Genomic DNA, 20,757 nt, shown 5'->3' on the forward strand with positions numbered 1-20,757 from the left:
AATGCCTCGCCCTTCCTTTTCTCTTTGGCTTCCTTCCAGCCCCAGAGGGGATCTGCGTTAATAAGCTCCACTCATGCAATAATTTGGCCACTTGAGCTGACTCATTGGAAAAGACCCTGATGCTGGGAAAGATTGAGGGGAGGAGGAAAAGGCGATGACTGAGGCTGAGATGGTTGGATGGCATCACTGACTCAATGGACATGAGTTTGAGCAAGCTCCGGGAGATGGTGAAGATGAGGGGAGCCTGGCGTGCTGCAGTCCATGGGGTTGCAGAGAGTGGGACATGACTGAGCGACTGAACAACAACGTGCAGCTGAGGGCGATGCAGTCAGAAGTGACAGAGCAATGAGATGGAAGGAGGCAGGCTCTTGCGAGAGCCTGGAGAAGCAGAACCACCAGAGGATGCTGGGAGGATGGGAGTAGAAATTGGGCCCATCATTGGGGCAGACCCGTGGAGATTCTGCTGGAAAGGGAGATAGGGAGACAAGAGGGGTATGTGTTAGGCACTCAGTCATGCCCAACTCTTTGCAACCCCATGGATTGTAGCCCACTGGGCTCCTCCATCCATGGGATTCTCCAGGCAAGAATACTGGAGTGGGTTGCCATTTCCTTCTCCAGGGAATCTTCCCAGCCCAGGTTTTAAACCTGGGTCTCCTGCATTGCTGGTGGATTCTTTACTGGTAGAGCCATCAGGGTAGCCCCTGCTGTGCAGGGCTCCTCGCAACTAATGTGGTGGGCCCCTCTAGAGATCTTATTTATTAGCCTCTTTTCCTACTAGCCCTGGCCTGTTTAACCCCCCACACCCCCAATTAACCTTGTGCTTTCCCCTGCCTTTCTGTTCTTGGCCAGGTGAGAAGCCTGGAAGTGAGCCTGAAGAGGCGAAGCTGCAGACCGCCAGCAGACAGATCGTGCAGAATGCCATCCTGCGAGCCGTGCAGCAGGTCTCCCAGGAGAGCCAGAGCCGGAGGAGGGACGCCAGGGCCGGCGACACCGCCCGGGGCAGCCTCCGGCCGGGCGCGGGGGAATCGACCAAGAAGCAGGAGAAGTAACACGCGGACGGGGCTCTTATCACACGCTTGGTTTCCAGCCCTTTTTCAAGTGTAGGATGTGTCTCCAGAAACGTTGCCGGTAAAGCAGACCGAAGAGCCATTCACACCTAGCAGTAGGACGAATTCGAGCTAGCCCTTGGCCGAGGGGCTCTCTTGGGCACGTGCATCAGACAGCTCTGTCCCTATGAAGGCAGGGCCTCCGAAACAGGCAGACAAGACACTGCCATTGCAGGTGTAGTTTCGCAGCACAATTCATTTCTAAAGTTCTTTTAAAAAAAATGGTTCTGTCTTCTTTGTTTATTTGGCCTTGTATGCATTCTTCCTGTAACTTAACTCACCAGTTCTCTCTGCTGAAGCACCGAGTGCCCTACTGTGGTCTTTACAATATTTAAACAAGGCTTGCTGGAAAGGTGAGGGAAGGGCATTGCAGTCCTCCTCAAATATGGAACTGAAGGCTTTAATAAAGTGGGTTCAGGCCCAAGATCATATTAAGAAAAGGTAAATTCTAAGTCCCTCAGGATCTTACAGAGGCATGTATTTATATTATTTTGTAAAAAAAAAAAAAAAAAGGAAGAATTTAGATTTTCAAGGACTCAGTCTCAATTCTCTCAATTGTTTGATAGTTGATATTTTCTCCCTGTGCAGAAAGCCTTGCAAAATAGTACAGATTTCTTTTTCTATTTCACAGTGAAAGTAAGACAGGTGAACCTAAGTGCACGAGTGAAGAAGAGCCGGGATTGTAGATTCCATCCTGAGACGCCCTGGGGTCTGATCATGGGATGCGGGGTCCTCGGAGGGAGCTCTGAGGCCTTATAAATGCCGTGTGGCCATCAGACTATGCATATAACACTAGTAATTTGCAAAGAGGAACTTTCCTTCTCCCATCCACAAATTAGATTTTTTTTTGAGACTATGAATATCATACCTATCTTGAACGAATGACATGTAAAATGGGAAAAATCGTTTTCTCAACTCTCTGAAATGTGAAAATACAGTGAGATCAACAAAGCGACCGTGTTGTGAATGCAGTCGTGGGAGTGTATGTGCGCAAATGGATAAAGCCACCTGTGTTGCCACAGAGTGAGCTCTGCTCCCCTCCCGAGTGGGGCCGTACAGCCCTCTGTGTCCTCGCTGTCCTAATCCCTGGGCTCCCCAACAGTTACTGAGCTTCCGAGAACAGAGGAAGAGTCTGACCTTTGTTAGAAACTTATGGGCTTCCGAGTGTCAGTATCTACATCTGACGGTTTTTTTAAAAAGCAAAGTACCAGCGAATGAAGTATGACTGATATTGACAGACTTCTAAAATCCCACTATTTACACTTTCCAGAATGGATACTGTTGAGAAATAAATGAGAACAGTGTCTCATCAGTTCTGTTAGACACTCTCACACCATGTGGAATGTGATGGAATAAATTTACAGGGAGAATGATTAGGGAGGGAGCAGAGGGGTGAACCTTCAAATGTGGTTTATTCATAATTTTCTGTAATACTCATGACAGTTGAAGAACGAGTTTAAGTTGAAGTTATATAATGGATGGAATATAATTGTACAACCTAGATAATAGGAATGAAGGTATTAAGGGAACTGAGTCAGGAGTATCCACGATTGAAAAAATAAATCCAATGCTTGTATTTTGCAAGTGATCCGGCCCTCTGTCTACTGAGATGTCTGGATAGAACCAGCCTTGGGTTTAGCTGCCAGATGGCAGAAACCCATAAACATGCTCTCTTTCCTTTCTGGTGTGTCTGTGCTAATACTCTGGGGGATCTTGGAGAATCTCTGATTAACCTCTGTATCTAAATGTTATTTATAAATAAAATATACCCAGCTTTGAAACATGTTGTCATTTTAAGCCAAGTTTTCTTCACCCTACTGTTTGGCTCCTTTCATATGGGTCCATGAGGCATCCCAAGGCTGTTTTCCAAACCTCTAGATTCTGGGATCCTGAAAGCACTTCTTAATGGGTCGTCACTGACCCTGTCTGAACACAGCTGTGGGATGCGGGTTCCTGAAGCGTGCAGGAAAGCTTGTGTGTGCTAAGAGGTGGCCTTTTGATCTCAGGAAGTGCAGGTAAGTAGGTTTGGAAGCCAGGTGTCTTTCATGGTCTTTCTGAGATGGAAAGTCTACAGCAAGGAACAGAGATATTGATATGTTCTTGGAAGGCAAAAAGAAAGTTTATCTGTCACTGCACTCGACAGGTTGGTGCCTTATTAGAATCCTAAGGAAATGGCAACCACTCCAGTATTCTTGCCTGGAGAGTCCCATGGACAGAGGAGCATGGTGGACTACAGTCCATGGGGTCACAAAGAGTTGGACACAGCTGAGTGACTGAACACACAAGAAAACTCAGCCATAAAAATAAATGCATCTGATAAACTCCTCCTTGTATCTGTCTCAGTATAAAGTTATGAGGTTTTAAAGGAGCCAACAGAACTTCATTTGGAGGTGGCCTTTCCCCTGATTATGCTCACAAGCCAGCACAAAGCTTTTGGTCCTAGGAATCGGTTGTATATGTGTGCTCAGGCATGTCTGACTTTCTGTGACCCCATGGACTGCAGCCCGCCAGGCTCCTCTGTCCATGGGATTTTCCAGGCAAGAATACTGGAATTAGTGGGAGCATGTATTTCATGTCCTTTACCTTCCTGGCTTAATAGATAGTAAAACGCGCATAGACCTCGCAACTCTGTTTTCAGCTCTTTGTCTTGGGCTTTGCCTGTCCCTGGCGTGGAGCTGGAGAGAAATTCCTTTTGCTGCTTTGTTTTTCTGCAGTCACCCAGCCACCATGAACAGTATTGCAAAGAGAACTTACTGCTTCATCTTTGTTTCTCTTTTTTCTCCTTTAGCTGCTTTAGTCTCCATTTATGGCATGGTTTCTGGTTACAAGTAAATGAATCGGCCATTTAAAAATAATCTTTGAAACTGCGCCACTTTGACTATTTTCAAAGTTTAAGGTCTATAAAAAATTACTATTAAAAATTACAAAAAAGGAAGGAATTTTACACTTATCCGCAGTAACAACTATTCTAACTAAAAAGTAGAAGAGAATGAAATCCCTGAAAAATCTGGTAACTAGTTTAGCAACTCTAGGACCCAAACTGGTGTAAAAACTAAATACCCCAGTTTGAGTAATTCTTCAGTTTATGTAAAGAGAAAGTAGAAAATACAATCATATTGTTGGCTCTCTTGAGTGTGAGAAAGTTTTCTGAAATATGTGACTACACGTTAACTCACATGTGTTATCACAACTTCACTATCAAGTTGTAGTCAGGAAGATTTTATTCTCCTTTTGCAGAGAAAGTCACACTGAATCTCAGAGAGGGTAAGTATGAAAAGTGAGTAGCTATTGGGCATAAGAACACATACATCGGGCTTCCCAGGTGGCTCAGTGGTAAAGAATCCGCCTGTCAATGCTGGAATCCCAGGAGACAGAGTTTGATCTCTGTGTTGGGACGATTCCCTGGAAGAGGAAATGGCAACCTGCTCTGATATTCTTTATTTTTTTTCCAGGTAAGAATACTGGGGTGGGTTGCCATTTCCTTCTCTAGGGGATAGTCCCAACCCAGTGATTGAACCCTGTCTCCTATGTCTCCTGCATTGGCAGGAGAATTCTTTACCACTAAGGAAAGGAGGATTCTTTACCACCTGGGAAGCCCCGTGCCTAATCCCCACTTCAGTATTCAGGAGAGTCCCATTAACAAAGGAAACCGGTGGGCTATAATCCATAGGGTCACAGAAGAGTTGGACACAACTGATCACATACCTACATCCGTCACTGTTCTTTGTGGGCACGTGCATTAGCTGGGGAACTTAAGAATATAAATTCCAGGGATACTTATGTTAAGATGGACTAATCAAACTGCCTTACAGAATAAGGAATGTAAGACATAGTAAAGGGCCAGCAAAAGCCATCATCGGGAGTAAAAGAATGCCATCACCCATGAAAAGTGGCAGCAAAGAAAAGAAACAGGAGACCCCAAGGGAACAAAACAGAAAATGGCAGCAGAGCATGGGAAGCGACTCCTTTCCCTTCTGCTCCTCAGAAGCCACAGAATCCTGACCCCCATGTGGAGAAAAGCGGATGAGGAGGTGTCGTGATTGTCTTCTGGCTCCAGTGTAGGGTAGAAATAGGTGAAACAGGAAACAGGACTCCTTTCAGAGACATGACAACCTGGTCTTACAGAAATGAAAACAGGGAGACAGGAAACAAAACACATATTTAGAAATCTCATCATTTTCCAGGGAAATGGATACATATACTCAACAGTGATATTTCCAAGAATCAAAGAAAAATTCTTGAAAATCCTAGGCTGAGAGCTAGTCCTTTACAGAGGTAGAACTTGGAGCTGGTGTCAGACTCCTTCAGAGCAGTGTGTGACATCCTAAGGTAAGAGAGAAAGGCTCTGGAGAAGCTCTGAAGGATGGAAAGTGTGAAGCAAGGATGTTATTCCCAGCCAAGATGTCACTCAAGGACAAATACTATCATAAAAAAATGGTCAAGAGCCCTTCTTTGAAAACCTACTTGGCTGGAAACTTCAGCCAACTAAAAAGATAAAGAATCTAGGTTGTTGACCATAAAGAAAGCTGAGTGCTGAAGAATTAATGCTTTTGAACTGTGGTGCTGGAGAAGACTCTTGAGAGTCCCCCTTGGACTGCAAGAAGATCAATCCTAAAGGAAATCAGTCCTGAATATTCATTGGAAGGACTGATGCTGAGGCTGAAGCTCCAATTCTTTGGCCACCTGATTCGAAGAACTGAGTAATTGGAAAAGACCCTGATGCTGGGAAAGATTGAAGGCAGGAGGTGAAGGGGACGACAGGGATGAGATGGTAGGATGGCATCACTGACTCAATGGACATGAGTTTGAGCAAGCTCTGGGAGTTGGTGATGGACAAGAAAGCCTGGTGTGCTGCAGTCCATGGGGTCACGACTGAGCAACTGAACTGAGCTGAACTGAACTGAGGTTGTTGGGAAGCTGTAGTATAATGATCAGTGAAGAGCAATTCATGCGTGCTAAGTCACTTCAGTCATGTTTGACTCTGCGACCATATGGGCAGTAGTCTGCCAGGCTCCTCTGTCTATGGGATTCTCTAGGCAGGAATACTGGAGTGGGTTGCCCTGTGCCCCTCTAGGGGATCGTCCCAACCCAGGAATTGAACCTGCGACTTCTGCATTGCAGGTGGATTCTTTACTGCTGAGCCACTGGGGAAGCCCAGTGAGGAGCAGTGTTTTCACTTAAATATCAAATGAACATGATGTAATTGCAAAAATTGGGCTAATGAAAAGATTGTGAGTTGTTCTATCTTGACAAAATAAAAACATAACTTACAAAAATCAGGAGATGGGGCTGAGGACATGACATTGTGCTAATGACTTCATCTATTAGAGAAAGACAATTTATCTCATCTTAACTTGAATGATTTAGCTTTAAAAAAAACCAAAGATTCCAATCCCTTAATTGATTTCAAAAATGTCCTTAACCCTCAAGGAATGCATTAAAAAATAATTTCTTATGATAAAGGTTTATTTAAAGTGTAGCGATTCCTTTAGCTTCCTTTTAGTTTCTCTTTCTTTCATGAAATTAAAAATGAATGAAGTTACATATATTAATTCCCTGGATACCAGGCATGACTGTTGTTTGCTCACGCTTCCACTGAAGGTGATCACTAGACTCTTGCAACTCTGAAGATCTGGAGTCATCATCCAATTGGGAAAAAACAATTCTGCTGATTCTTACACCTGGATCACAGATCCTATGGTTCTATGCAATAACAGAAGAAGAGATAGCTTTATTCACATACTGCTTTCATTTTTAAAATCCCTTGTTCTCTTTTCTTATTGAAGTATAATAATAGTTGATTTACAATGTTGGTTAGCTTCAGGTATATAGCAAAGTGATTCAGTTATACATATATAATTAATATAACCCAATATTATAATTATATACTATTATTAAATATATTATCATGTAATATAATATAAATTACATAATTATATTATTAAAATATATTGTAAGGTATAATTTATAAAATATTTTATAGAGTATTATATATTTTTTATTTTATATACTAAAATATATTATAAAATATAATAATATATATAATATATCAACTATAATATATATTATATATCTACTATAATATATGTGTGTATATATATATAAGATATATCTATAATATATCTATACTACCCACCAGGGAAGTGTATATATATGTATAAATAATACATATATATACATACAAATGGAGAAGGAAATGGCAACCCACTCCAGTGTTCTTTCCTGGAGAATCCCAGGGACAGCGGAGCCTGGTGGGCTGCCATCTATGAAGCAACTTAGCGGCAGCAGCAGCAGCAGCATACATACAAAAATATATATACTTCCCTAGTGGCTTAGCGGAGAAGGCAATGGCACCCCACTCCAGTACTCTTGCCTGGAAAACCCCATGGGCGGAGGAGCCTGTTGGCCTGCAGTCCATGGGGTCGCTAAGAGTCGGACACGACTGAGTGACTTGACTTTCACTTTTCACTTTCATGCATTGGAGAAGGAACTGGCAACCCACTCCAGTGTTCTTGCCTGGAGAATCCCAGGGACGGGGGAGCCTGGTGGGCTGCCGTCTATGGGGTCGCACAGAGCCAGACACGACTGAAGAGACTTAGCAGCAGCAGCAGCAGTGGCTTAGCTGGTAAAGAATCTGCCTGCAGTGCAGCAGATCTGGGTTTGATCCCTGGGTCGGGAAGATCCCCTGAGAGGGGAATGGCTACCCACTCCAGTACTCTTGCCTTGAGAATTCCATGGACAGAGGAGCCTGGTGGGCTACAGAATATATATATGTGTGTATTTTATTTTTCAGATTCTTTTTCCTTGTAGGTTATTACAAGATGTCAAATATAATTCTCTGTGCTCTACAGTAGGACCTTGTTGGGTATCTATTTTATATACAGTAGTGTGTATATGCTAATCCCAAACCCCTAATTCGTCCCTGCCTCACCCCTTTCCCCTTTGGTAACTGTAAGTTTGTTTTCTGTCTCTGGGTCTGTTTCTAATTTGTAAATAAGTGCGTTTGTATCTTTTTTTTTTTCAGATTTCACATATAGGTCATATGATGTTTTTCTGTCTGGCTTACTTTGCTTAGCATGATAATCTCTAGGTCCATCTATGTTGCTGTAAATGGCATTATTTCTTCTTTTTTATGCTGAGTGACATTCCATTGTATAAACATACCACATCTTTATCTAGTCATTTGTTCATGGATGTTGAGGTTGTTTCCATGTTTTGGCTATTGTATGTAAATAGTGCTCTTATGAACAATGGGATGCATATATCTTTTCTAATTATAGTTTCCTCAGGATATATGCCCAATAGTGGGATTGCAGGATCATATGGTGGTTCTATTTTTAGTTTTTTAAGGAACCCCCATACTGTTCTCCATAGTGGCCAGACCAATTTACATTCCCACCAACAGTGTAGGAGAGTTCCGTTTTCTCCATACTCTCTTCAGCATTTGTTATTTGTAGACTTTTTGAGGGTGACCGTTCTGACCAGAGTGAGGTGGTACCTAATTATCATTTTGATTTGCATTTCTCTAATAATTAGTGATGTTGAATATCTTTTCCTTTGCCTGTTGGCCATCTGAATTCACATACTGCTTTTCAGTTTTTAAAGTAAAAAATGTGCCTTGTGTGTGTGCTCAGTCATATCTGACTCTTTGCAACCCCATGAACTGTATAGCTTGCCAGGCTCCTCTCTGTTCGTGGAATTCTCCAGCCATTTCCTTCTCCAGGGAATCTTCCCAATCCAGGGATCTAACCTGTGCTTCTTGTGTCTCCTGCATTGGCAGGTGGATTCTTCACCACTGAGCCACCTGGGAAGCCAAGAATGTGCCTTCAGTTCAGTTCAGTTCAGTCACTCAGTTGTGTCCGACTCTGCAACCCCATGAATTGCAGCACGCCAGGCCTCCCTGTCCATCACCAACTCCCGGAGTTCACTCAAACTCATGTCCATCGAGTCGGTGATGCCATCCAGCCATCTCATCCTCTGTCATCCCCTTCTTCTCCTGCCCTCAATCCCTCCCAGCATCAGCATCTTTTCCAATGAGTCAACTCTTCGTATGAGGTGGCCAAAGTATAGGAGATTCAACTTTAGCATCAGTTCTTCCAAAGAACACCCAGGACTGATCTCCTTTAGAATGGACTGGTTGGATCTTCCTGCAGTCCAAGGGACTCTCAAGAGTCTTCTCCAACACCACAGTTCAAAAGCATCAATTCTTCGGTGCTCAGCTTTCTTCACAGTCTAACTCTCACATCCATACATGACCACTGGAAAAACCATAGCCTTGACTAGACGAACCTTTGTTGGCAAAGTAATTTCTCTGCTTTTGAATACGCTATCTAGGTTGGTCACAACTTTCCTTCCAAGGAGTAAGCGTCTTTTAATTTCATGGCTGCAATCACCATCTGCAGTTACTTTGGAGCCCCAAAAAATAAAGTCTGACACTGTTTCCACTGTTTCCTCATCTATTTCCCATGAAGTGATGGGATCAGATGCCATGATCTTCGTTTTCTGAATGAGAATGTGCCTTAGATCCTCTCAACTGAATTCTACCAAACCATTTAACCAGTATTTTCTCTACATGCCTGACACTTGTGTTTAAGAACCAACCTCATGCACACTCTTGCACTAATGCTCAACTACTTGTTACACGTGTGGCCAGCGTTGTTGGTGGGCACTCATAATCCCTTAGCATTTGCCATTTTCCTCCACTTGTGTGCTCAGCCCACACAAGGATAGCTGGAGGCAACAGGGAGCTAGGTCCCCAGGTGAGGCTTTCAAATGGTAATGGATGGTAATAAGTACCCCAGCCTCCTTGCCCTTGGGTGGACCAATCCAGAGGCTCTTATCATGACCAGCCTGATTCATTTCAGGTGTATACGGTCCCTCCCTTTCCTCTCTCTCTCTCTCTCTCTCTCACTCCGCCATCTTCCCACTGGTAATTTCTTGGGTAAGCTCCGAAATGAACTACTTTCATTCAAATCTTCATCTCAGAGTGAACTTTTCTCAGAAACCCAAACTATGGTACTATGCACTTAGTCACTCAGTCATGTCCGACTCTTTGAGACCCCATGGACTGTATCCTACCAGGCTCCTCTGTCCATGGGATTCTCCAGGCAAGAATACTGGTGTGGGTTGCTATTTCCTCCTCAATGGGCTCTTCCGGACCCAGGGATTGAGTCCGCCTCTCCTGTGTCTCCTGCATTGGCCGGCAGATACTTTGCCCCCTGAGCCATCTGGGAAGTTCAGTGGTTCTATGATTGTTTCTTATCAAAGAAAACTGAACTCACTAAAGACTCATGTTTGTTGCAGGCAAAGCTGAGCAGCTTTTTCGGAAAGATAATCTGCCTGAGCGGAAGCTGGCATCATTTGAAACAAATCCCTGATGTCACAGACTGTGAGTTACTGAAGAAATCAGACGTGGTGTGTATTTTAACTTTATTATGGAGATCTTGGCTGTCTTGATATTGATTTATCTTGGTCCTGTTTTCCAAGTTGGCTAATTTATAACAATTGAACCTACATAAATGTCATATAAACAGGAGAGGGAGGGAAAAGCGGCTGAGGTACTGTTGCCGGGCCATCCACCTCGTGAATCTAAAGAGCTGAGATGTAACAGGAAGCTAATGTCAAATCCCCAAACTTGAGCAGCTCCTTTCCTGACAAAATGGAGTCCTTTTTGGCAATTCTTGAGAGGGTCACCCCCCTTGACATTTATTTATTGTTTTGCCTCTGGTTTATAATTAAAGGTTGCCCTTTGAAGTCTGGAGAAATTGGAAGTCTGGAGAAACTCTCCAGAATAAATTCATGAAGATTTAGAATTTCTTCCTAGTTTTTTAAAAGTTCAAAGTGGGTGGGAAAAGGCAGTGTTGTTGGAATCAAGGGAGCAGGAATCTGTCCACCAGGTGGGCTTGTGCTCCAGGTGTGATCACTCAGACACCCTGTGTTGGTCCTTCACACCATTTATCACAATCTGCCATTACATGTTTATTTTTTAGGTTATTTGCTTAATTTCTATTTCTACAGCTAAACTGTAGGCTTCATGAAAACAGGTGACATGTCTGTCTTGATAACCTGTATCTTCATATGGTGTCAGCAAAGAGTAAGCTTCCAGTAATTACTTGCTGAACAAGCGAATACATTACCTGCATGGTATCAACAAATTTCTTAATTTCCTGAGACTTGGTTTCCAAAATGTAAAATAAAAATTGGCTAAGATGATCACTAAGCTTCTTTCTGGTTCTAAAATTAAATTATTCCATGTAGGGTTTTTTTTTTCCTCTAATTTTTAAATTGAGGTTTTATATAAATGTACAGCTTGATGAATTTTTATGTATGTGTATAGCCAGGGAAGTACCATTAGATTGATATAAGCACATTTCCTCATGCCCCTGCCCGATTGATACCTCCATAAAACTAACCACCATTTTGACCTATATAATTAAAGATTAGTTTTGCTCATTTTTAAACTTCATTAAAGATGGAATCATGCAGTATGCACTCTTTTTTGTTTGGGGGGAGTTTTTTCCTCAACATTTTGTCTGAGATTCACTCATGTTGGTGAAAATAGTGGTAATTTTTTTTTTAATTTGCTTTGTATTCTATTACATAAATATATCTCTAGTTATCAACTCCATTAGGGTTTCCCCTCAGTTTTGGATATCACGAATAACATCCTTGTCCATATCTTTGGGTAATTAGCCAGGAGTAGAATTTCTGGGTCATCACATATATGTGTTTACTAGATTCTGTCAAAGGGGTTTCCAGTGTGGTAGTAATATGTGAGAGTTCCAATTGCTTCATATGTTTGAGGCAGACCTCATCCTTCTAGAGGGCCTGTGTTTCCTGAAACATGAGTTATGGGGAATTTCACTTCCCAGCCTCCTGTCCATTCTGCCAGAATCCAGCATGAGTCCTCTGGGGGAAAGCCCCCTTTTGGATATCTCTTGTTTCTATTCAGTCCATCAGACTGCCAGAATCCTTGCTGATTTCACTTTCCTCAGTCCTCATCCAGAATCAGCCAAGACCACTCCCCCCTGCCCTGCCCCCTCCAGAAAGACTTGCCCTGATTTTCGACTCCTGTTTAGCCAGTTCCCATCACACCTCATTACTCTGCTTTATTTCAAGTATGCGTGCTTAGTTGCTCAGTTGTGTCCAACTCTTTGTGACCCTTTGTACTGTAGCTCACCAGGCTCCTCTGTCCATGAAATTCTCCAGGCAAGAACACTAGAGTGGGTTGCCTCCAGGGGATCTTCCTGGCCCAGAGATTGAACCCATGTCTCCTGCACTGGCAGGCAGATTCTTTACCCACTGAGACCTTGGGGAAGCCCTATTTGAAGTATGCTCTTGGTAATTCATCTACTTTTTTACCTCTAGTTGCTATAGCAAGAGCATTGGGCTATGTTCTTTCCTGAAGCAGAAATCCTCTGATTCTGTGAATTATTACTCTAGACATGGCACTAGTGATATCATACCAGTTACAGATTGACTAGGATCAAAGAAAAGAACAAAAGGCCAGTTTTGTTCCATTAGTTCCCATTTGTTTTAGAATTACAATATGGGGCAACCTTGAGTAACTTCCCTGATGTGCTTTCTGATAGTTTCATAACAAGGAAGTTTTGATAAGATCGTAGTCACTTAAATCATGTCGAGGAGGGTAATAAAGGAATCCAGTGCTATTAGAGAACAGCCCTTCTCATCTCTTCATCTGTTTTATCCAACATTCTGCAAATTTTCCTTTTCTCCACTGCAATCATCTTTTCTGCCTCCATCCAGCTTCTGTGTCACCCCCACGCCTTAATGATTGTGAATCCATCTTTGGAAGGAGACGAGGTGAAAGAAGGGAAGGGAGAAGGCTAATGCAGATCAGGAAGGGAGTGAGATTAGTGCTCTAAGTGGAAATGTCATATATGGGCACGTCCACAAGGACAGGCGTGTGTGTACTGTATGTGTGCATTGGTATGTATTGGGGTGTATTTATGTTCTAGGTCTGAACATGCATATGGAGGATAAAATTAAGTTAATAGTTTTGATCTTGGTTCTAAATGAAAAGCAGGCATGTTTGATAACAATTTTCATAAGTATTAAATAATTTGCATTAAAAATAATTTCTTTGAGTTGCACTCTTCTGTGGCATTAGCACAATTAGAAGTGGTTTTTTTCAGACACAGCTTCCCTGGTAGCTGAGATGGTAAAGCATCTGCCTGCAGTGCAGGAGACCCAGGTTCAATCCCTGGGTTGGGAAGATCCCCAGGAGAAGGAAATGGCAACCTACTCCAGTATTCTTGCCTGGAAAATTACATGGATGGAAGAGCCTAGTAGGCTACAGTCCATGGGGTCGCTAAGAGTCAGACACGAATGAGCGATTTCACTTCTTCAGACACATGACCTCTTGATTTCCTGGCAACCTTGTCAGCCAGGCTTCTAAAGAAAATTCTTTCATTCAGATTGATTTATGAACTCAGAGTCCTTCTGTTGTCTTAAAAAGAACAAAACAAAGGCAACAGAACAAAAATACCTTCCATCATCTTTACTAAAATAATTTTCCTTTTGGAGTAGCTTCCTATCCTAATTTGTCTCAAGTCACTTATTTTGATTACATGAAGAGTTTATTGAAAATTGGAGTTCCTGTTGAAATAATGTAACTATTAAACTATTACAAACCATTCTGCTGATATTTGTTCAAAACTAATTAGATTTGTGACCTGAAGCAAATGAGTTTATCTTTCTAGTGCTAGTTTTCATTATTTCAGAGAAACAGGATCATTATATGGGTCTGATTTTTTTTTTTTAATTGCAGTGTGGTTGATTTACAATGCTGTGTTAATTTCTGCTGTACAGCAAAGTGACTCAGTTATATATATATATAATATATTTATGCTTTCTTTTTCATATCCTTTTCTATTATGACTTATCACAGAATATTGAACATAGTTCCCTGTGCTATGCAGTAGGACTTTGTTTATCCATCCTATAAACTAGTTTGCATCTGCTAATCCCAAACTCCCAATCTGTCCCTCCTCCACCTCCTCCCCCTTGGCAAGCACAAGTCTGTTTTCCGTCTATACAAAAGTTACAAAATTCTCCTTTGTATTATTAGCTGGTCTGTGAACAGTATCCAAATGCTGGCGTCATTGCATTCGGTCCTATGAGGGTCCCAAGAGTTAAGTGAATGGAGCGCTCTTGAGGCAAATGCATCCTTAATCCTAGTGAGACATCAGTGCCAAACCCACTATGTGGTTTGTTAACCTGGTCAGGCCAGCAGGATAAGCCTTGTTGCCTAGACTAGTGGAAAGCCGAAGCATCCCACTGTATACCTGCTTTGGTGTTTTTTTTTTTTAAAGCCCCCCTTTATTCTTTCTGGGCTTCCAAAGATAGGGAGTATTGTTTGGTCACTAAGTCGTGTCTGACTCTCTGCAACCCCATGGATGGCAGCACACCAGGCCTCCCTGTCCTTTACTATTTCCCAGAGTTTGCTCAAACTCATGTCCATTGACTCAGTGATGTGATCTAACCATCTCATCTTCTGTCACCCTCTTCTGTTTTTTTTTCAGTCTTCCACAGTATCAGGGTCTTTTCCAATGAGTCAGCTTTTCACATCAGGTGGTCAAAAGTATTGGAGTTTCAACTTCAGTATCAATCCTTCCAATGAATATTCAGGGTTGATTTGGAATGGCAAACCACTTCAGTGTTCTTGCTCAGAGAGCCCCATGAACAGTATGAAAAGGCTAAAAGATAAGGATAATGCTTGGAAGAGTCTCTCATACCATATACATGAATAGACGAGAACAATTAAAAATTGGTTTCATGCAGAAAAGATTCCAAAAAATATATTTTTTTCCAATTCAGTTCTATTTGTACTACCCATAAAGGCTACACCTAGTCTCACAAAAGTTATATCGTGTGATTAATGATCTAGTTATGTATCTATTAGGATTCTCTTTTGTCCTTGACCTACACAAAAAACAACGCTTTAAAGGTGGAGTGAAGCAGTTCCTCGAGCTCCCTCTAGAGGGAAAAGTACACTATTACATTGCTTTAGAGGATTAGCTCACCAAATCCTGTTACTGTTTGTGTGTGTGTGCTCAGTTGCAGATCCCGTGAACTGTAGCCCTCCAGGCTCTTCGGTCCATGGGATCTTCCTGACCCAGGGATCGAACCCTCGTCTCCTGCACTGGCAGGCAGGTTCTTTACCACTAGCCACCTGGGAAGCCCAAGAGCTCATGTAAATGATAACAATGATAATAAAAGAACTACAGCATCCATGAAGGCAATGACCACAGCTCCCTTGCTTTGTACAGAGTGACTGCTCAATACACATTTTGGAAGAATAAAGAAATTAAGTCATTAGTAGAAACTTTAATTAGCATTTATTATGTTCTAAAATCCATGATTAGTTTCTTGCATGTACTAACCAATTTAATCCTTCTCTTTCTATAAAGTGTCTGCCACAATATGCCCATTTTATACTTAGTGAGGTTAAGGAACTTAACCAAAACCATCATCTAATAAATGGTGAGGTCAGAATCTGAAGAGAAGCATCCCGCTCTTTGCTCGGGACCACAGCCTAGTGTGGAGCCCAATGGTGGAGTGGGAATCCCGTGGGAGGCGCTGGGAGACTGGGTCCCTCTCCTTTCCCAGCCTGAGTGTCCTCACATGGTAAATACACAGGGTGACAACCTCCTTCCCGTCTTTCTGCCAGGCAATTGCGAGGATTAGGTTTAGACCAAGGGTGACTATAAAATATCTGGCAGAAAAGTCAGTGTATTTTTGAAATGCTCAGTAAATAGAGGAGTGGGAGTGGGGAGTTTAGGCTGGAGAAGGGTGGGGAGGTTCCCTTCTCAGCAAGTTTACTGAACTGAGGAACTTGAGGGCTTGGGGGTAACTTCAGATTTCCCTGGAAATCTTGGGACTCCGAGTCCAGGGGGCTGGGAGTAGATGTGGAAAGAAGAGCAATCCTTTTGCTTCTTAAGTAGAGAGATAAGTATTTGCAAAGTCTTTACATCTATACATTGGAGACGTTAATTGGCCTTAGAAGGTCTTGATCAATACTATATTTTGTTAATAAGCCTTGAAATGCATATTAGTAATTTAAATATGATTAGAGAATGTTTTTAGTTACAGAATGATACCATCTGTTTTCTAAAGGTTTTTCTTTTTCTTTGGTGCAGTATCTGGAATGTATCTCTGGGCTCCTGTCAAATAGTGGATAAAGTTAAGGTTTTTCTCATCTAATTAAGGATGCAGGATAACCTAACTGAGTTATCAAGGGGCTGCTCTCTCTCCCTCCCTCACCTCCTGTCCTCCTGCCTTTTTTTTTTTAATAAGTGAATTAACATGCAGTTTAAATGGAATGAATTATATAGCCCATCAGGAGATATACTTTAATAGCTCTTGGAACAAAAACTAATAGGAAAATAAGCTTGATGGAATCTAAAGTTGCCTTAAAATTTAGATTGAAATTGGGCTTTAAAAACATATTTATTTGTAATTGAAGGATAATTGCTTTACAGTAGTTGGTTTCTGCCATCCATCAACATGAATCAACTGTAGGTATGCATATGTCCCCTCCGTCTTGAATCTCCGTCCCTGAAATTGGATTTTAAAGCACTTAATGTATAAGTTCTAGAGTTCAAACACTGATGTATTTTGACTTTGATTGCTTTTTTTTAATGTGTGTGAAAATTTGATACAACATGTCTAAACTATGGCATTTAACTGTGTAGCCTTAGTGATGGTATTGCCTTTAATAATTTATAATTAACCACATGTGGTCATAAAATGTTAGAACTGAAGGGACTTTCAACATAGCATTTCTCAGAGTTCTGTTGGAGCCTCGTCCTCTAAGATGCTCTGGGGAAAAAAATTGTTCTCCATGCAGTCAAGTTGGAAGACACTGCATTTCATAGTTCACTCTTGGAAACTGACAATGCACAGGAACTTAAAAAGAAACTCTGAGAAATTCTGCAGTAGTGAAACCTATTGGCATTTATTTAACCAACTGTTTCTGCAGTATGTTCCTCCATGGAAACTTTTCGACAAATAGCCGTTTGTGACTTGAAGAGAAAACACTGGGGTATTTAGTCCAGAGTCAAGTGACTTGCCCACAGTCATGATGCTTAATGTTGACAATGCCGGTCACTTGAACAACTCTGCCTGCAGCTTCTGTTAAATGTTTCTGAGATGAAAGGAACAAAGAGGGTCTGTTTTAACTAATTCTCCACAGAGGATGTGAAGCTTTCATGTGATTCTCAACTAGCGAGCTACTTCACTTCCCTGGCTGGACACTAGGTGTCACTCAAGCTGTTGAAAAGCAGTATCAGGCCATCTTCAGAAAAGGAAGTTCTTCCCCGATTAGACATTGAGATTTAATTTCTGCCGGATATTTTCAGTGATGATTACTTATATTCTTTTCCTTTTCTTGAGTTTTTTCCTCTATAGTTACCCTGTAGCAGGACCATTACGCCAGCTTAATCAGATGAGAACATTTCTGCCTTATTTCCTCTTAAAAAAAAAAGTCTCAGAAAAAGTAATTTTCCTCTCCCTTCTTACAGTTTCTTTCTCTCTCTCTCTTTTGAACTTGCCACTTTGCATTCAACAAATTTGTTTTCTTACAATAGACTCAATTTAGTTGTTCAATTACTCACAACATGACCATATTAGGGTTGTTTGAAGGTTTCTGTCTTTCAGTGCAGATTTAGGAATCATCTCCTTTCTTAAAGTTTCTCTCTCTCTCTCTCTTTTTTGCAGCTTACCACATGACATGCAGTGTGATTCTTCACCATAAACTGTAAGGCTTGGATAGACCCACTTATTGTTCCCTTGTCATCAAGGAATTTGTGCTATTTTTTTGGCAAGTTTTTTTTTTTTTTCTTCCCAGCCTTATTTTGTTTCAGTTAAAAAGCAGACTTGAAATATTAGCAAGAGGACACATCTGTAGTCTGTTTTCCTTCCTTATTTGATTTGTGGAAGTTGAGACTCAGACATTATTCTTGACTTTCTGATAATTTTTCTGGACGAACTCTGGGATTGACATCTGTGATGCTTGGAAGGACAAGTCCTGCCTCTGTAAAGGACTGTGGGTCTAGACTAAGTCGGACAACCCCGTAGACCATGAGTCATACCCTGGGGCTTGTGACTTGCAGTTATTACGTCACTGTCCTCTGTCTGCTTGGAAAACCTGGTTTGTCTCTTTGATGCTTTTGAGTCACTTATAAAAGGAGGCTACCAGGAGGCTAGATAGTGGAAATAAGAAAAAATTCAGTATAGAAAGAGTGAGAGAACAAACAATCCACAAATAATACACTAGATTCTTGGAAATGAGTTATGTGAGAGTAGGTTTATAGGGTACTCAGAGGTTGACCACCTTATGCAAAAGAAGATATGTTAACTTCAAAAACTGTTTAAAGAATTTTATTGGGGTATAGTTGATTTACAATGCTGTGTTTCAGCTGTGCAGCAAAATCAATCAGCTTATACATATACATATATCCATTCTTCTTAAGACTCTTTTCTCATGTAGGTCAATACAGAGTATTTTTAAGAAAGATTTTTGTGAAGACCTAGGAGAAATCAATAAAAAATTATTTTCTTTTCCCAGTTAAAAAAAAATGCAATAGACTAGTCAGTATGACAACTCTAATCAGAATTACAGACTTTCTTGTGTAATTATCTTTAAAAAAATAAACCAATAATATCTGACTACTTAAATAATGTATATTCATAATCAAAATCTGGGAAGTGAAAAAAGTACATAAAGGATGTGTCAGTCAGGCATCTCTTCTTATCAGATGACAGAAACCCATCCAAACTTATCTGAACACAGGAAAATGTATGACTCAATATAAAAAAAGTCAAGAGATTTGGTGAAGTTTTATTAATAGAAAACTCTGGATCAATGGTAATGTTGGATTGAAAGATGATATTCTTTCTAGAGATCACATTAAAAAATTTTTTTTTAAACATCAAAAACATTTTGTACTGGGGTAGAGCCAATTAACAATGTTGTGGTAGTTTCAGGTGAACAGGGAAGGGGCTCAGCCATACACACATGTGTCCATTCTCCCATAAACCCAATACCATATTTCTTTATTTTTGTTGGAGTATAATTGATGTACAATGTCGTGGTAGTTTCAGGTGAACAGCAATCTGTTATACACATATCCACTCTTTTTTAGATGCTTTTTCCATATAGGCCATTACAGAGTATTGAGTAGAGTTCCCTGTGTTACACAGTAGGTCCTTATTAGATCTCTATTTTATATATAGTCATGAGTATATGTCAATCCCAACCTTTCAATTTATCCCTCCCACTATTCCCCAGTGTGTGTGTGTGTGTGTGTGTGTGTGTGTGCGCTTAGTTGCTCAGTTGTGTCTGCCTCTTTGTGACCCCATGGACTGGAGCCCACCAGGCTCCCCTGTCCATGAAATTCTCCAAGCAGGAATACTGGAGAGGGTTGCCATCCCCTTCTCCAGGGGATCTTCCCCCTCAGGGATTAAACCTGGGACTCCTACATCACAGGCAGATTCTGCACCATCTGAGCTACCAAGGAAGCCCTGGTAACCCTAAGTTTTTCCTACATAGACGTCCTCTTTCTTGAGCGAGTGTCTCTTTTTCTCTCCCTATTTTGTTTCTACTGTCCTGTATCTTGGCTTCGTGTCAGAAGGCTGTCTTAATGAGGTGGCAAAACCACCACCACAAGAAAAAGTCATGCTGTCAGTTCTAGGTTAACAGCAGCCTTGTTAGCTGAGCTTTAGGTTTTGCTGATGGCTCAGGCAGTAAAGAATCTGCCTGCAATGCAGGAGACTCAGATTCAATCCCTGGGTTGGAAGATCCCCTCGAGAAGGGAATGGCAACTCACTCCAGTATTCTTGTCTGGAGAATTCCATGGACAGAGAGGCCTGGTGGGCTACAGTCCATAGGGCCGCCAAGAGTTGGACACGGCTGGATGGCATCACTGACTCGATGGATGTGAGTCTGGGTGAACTCCGGGAGTTGGTGATGGACAGGGAGGCCTGGCGTGCTGCGATTTATGAGGTCGCAAAGAGTAGGACATGACTGAGCAACTGAACTGAACTGAACTGAACTGACTGAAACCACTTTCACTTTCACCAGCTGACAGTGACCCAGAGAGAAGACATGCCTCTTTCCTGATGCTCCAGGGAAGGTGCTGATGTCCAAGTTCAGAGCCCATGAACATCCCTGACCTAGCCACGGTGGGCAGCCATTGACCAGCATCCTCTGGCTGGTCCTAGTCACGTGCCTTCCTCTGCTCGGGGAAAGGAAGGTCAAGAGCCTCAAACTCACAGAAAGGATGCCTATGAGAGGAGGGGCTGTGCTCCACAATAGAGCGGAGAAGAGGTCTGATCCTGGTGAGAGAGCAGGAGCTGCTTGAGTTACCTGCAGAAGAAGAGAGTATTTATCATACCCCACTCAGAGATAATGACCAATAACATTTTTTGGTATATCCTTCCAGTTTTAAAATCTATATGTTTAAAACGGAGTTCTCCAATGTTGTCTCCTGTTTTCTATGTATCATTACAACTGGCCTTGGGTGTTTCTTGGTGAGGTCATTTCTGAGCCTCTCTGGTTCCTTCTTATTGTTTAGTCACTAAGTCTTGTCCAACTCTTTGCAATCCCATGGACTGTAGCCTGCCAGGC

At 41.8% G+C, this 20,757-nt stretch overlaps 1 protein-coding gene, 1 long non-coding RNA gene and 1 other non-coding gene across 5 annotated transcripts in view; all 3 read left to right on the plus strand.

Moving 5' to 3' along the window:
• The window catches only part of AKAIN1 (A-kinase anchor inhibitor 1), a 46,900-nt gene extending 44,011 nt beyond the window's left edge, over positions 1–2,889 (plus strand). Inside the window, exons 2-3 of one of the 3 annotated variants that reach the window (XR_003105918.3) lie at positions 850–1,128; positions 1,738–2,889. Coding sequence is in view for 1 of the 3 variants with exons in the window: in XM_006079000.4 (XP_006079062.2) it covers positions 850–1,049 (200 nt within the window). In the remaining 2 variants the exon portion in view is untranslated. Of the gene's footprint in view, positions 1–849 lie in introns of all 3 variants that reach the window. The other 2 variants (XM_006079000.4, XR_003105919.3) reach the window with 2 other exon arrangements.
• A 7,045-nt stretch (positions 2,890–9,934) lies between these two features.
• LOC123331141 lies at positions 9,935–20,608 on the plus strand. Its single transcript, XR_006547626.2, has 3 exons — positions 9,935–10,047; positions 10,410–10,520; positions 20,212–20,608. It is a non-coding gene; the product is annotated as an uncharacterized LOC123331141 (long non-coding RNA).
• On the plus strand, positions 13,270–13,341 carry TRNAC-GCA. The gene has a single exon. It is a non-coding gene; the product is annotated as a tRNA-Cys (tRNA).
• Positions 20,609–20,757: the final 149 nt, after the last annotated feature.

Source organism: Bubalus bubalis, chromosome 22 (genome assembly GCF_019923935.1).
Source record: "Bubalus bubalis isolate 160015118507 breed Murrah chromosome 22, NDDB_SH_1, whole genome shotgun sequence".
NCBI classification, from domain to species: domain Eukaryota; kingdom Metazoa; phylum Chordata; class Mammalia; order Artiodactyla; family Bovidae; genus Bubalus; species Bubalus bubalis.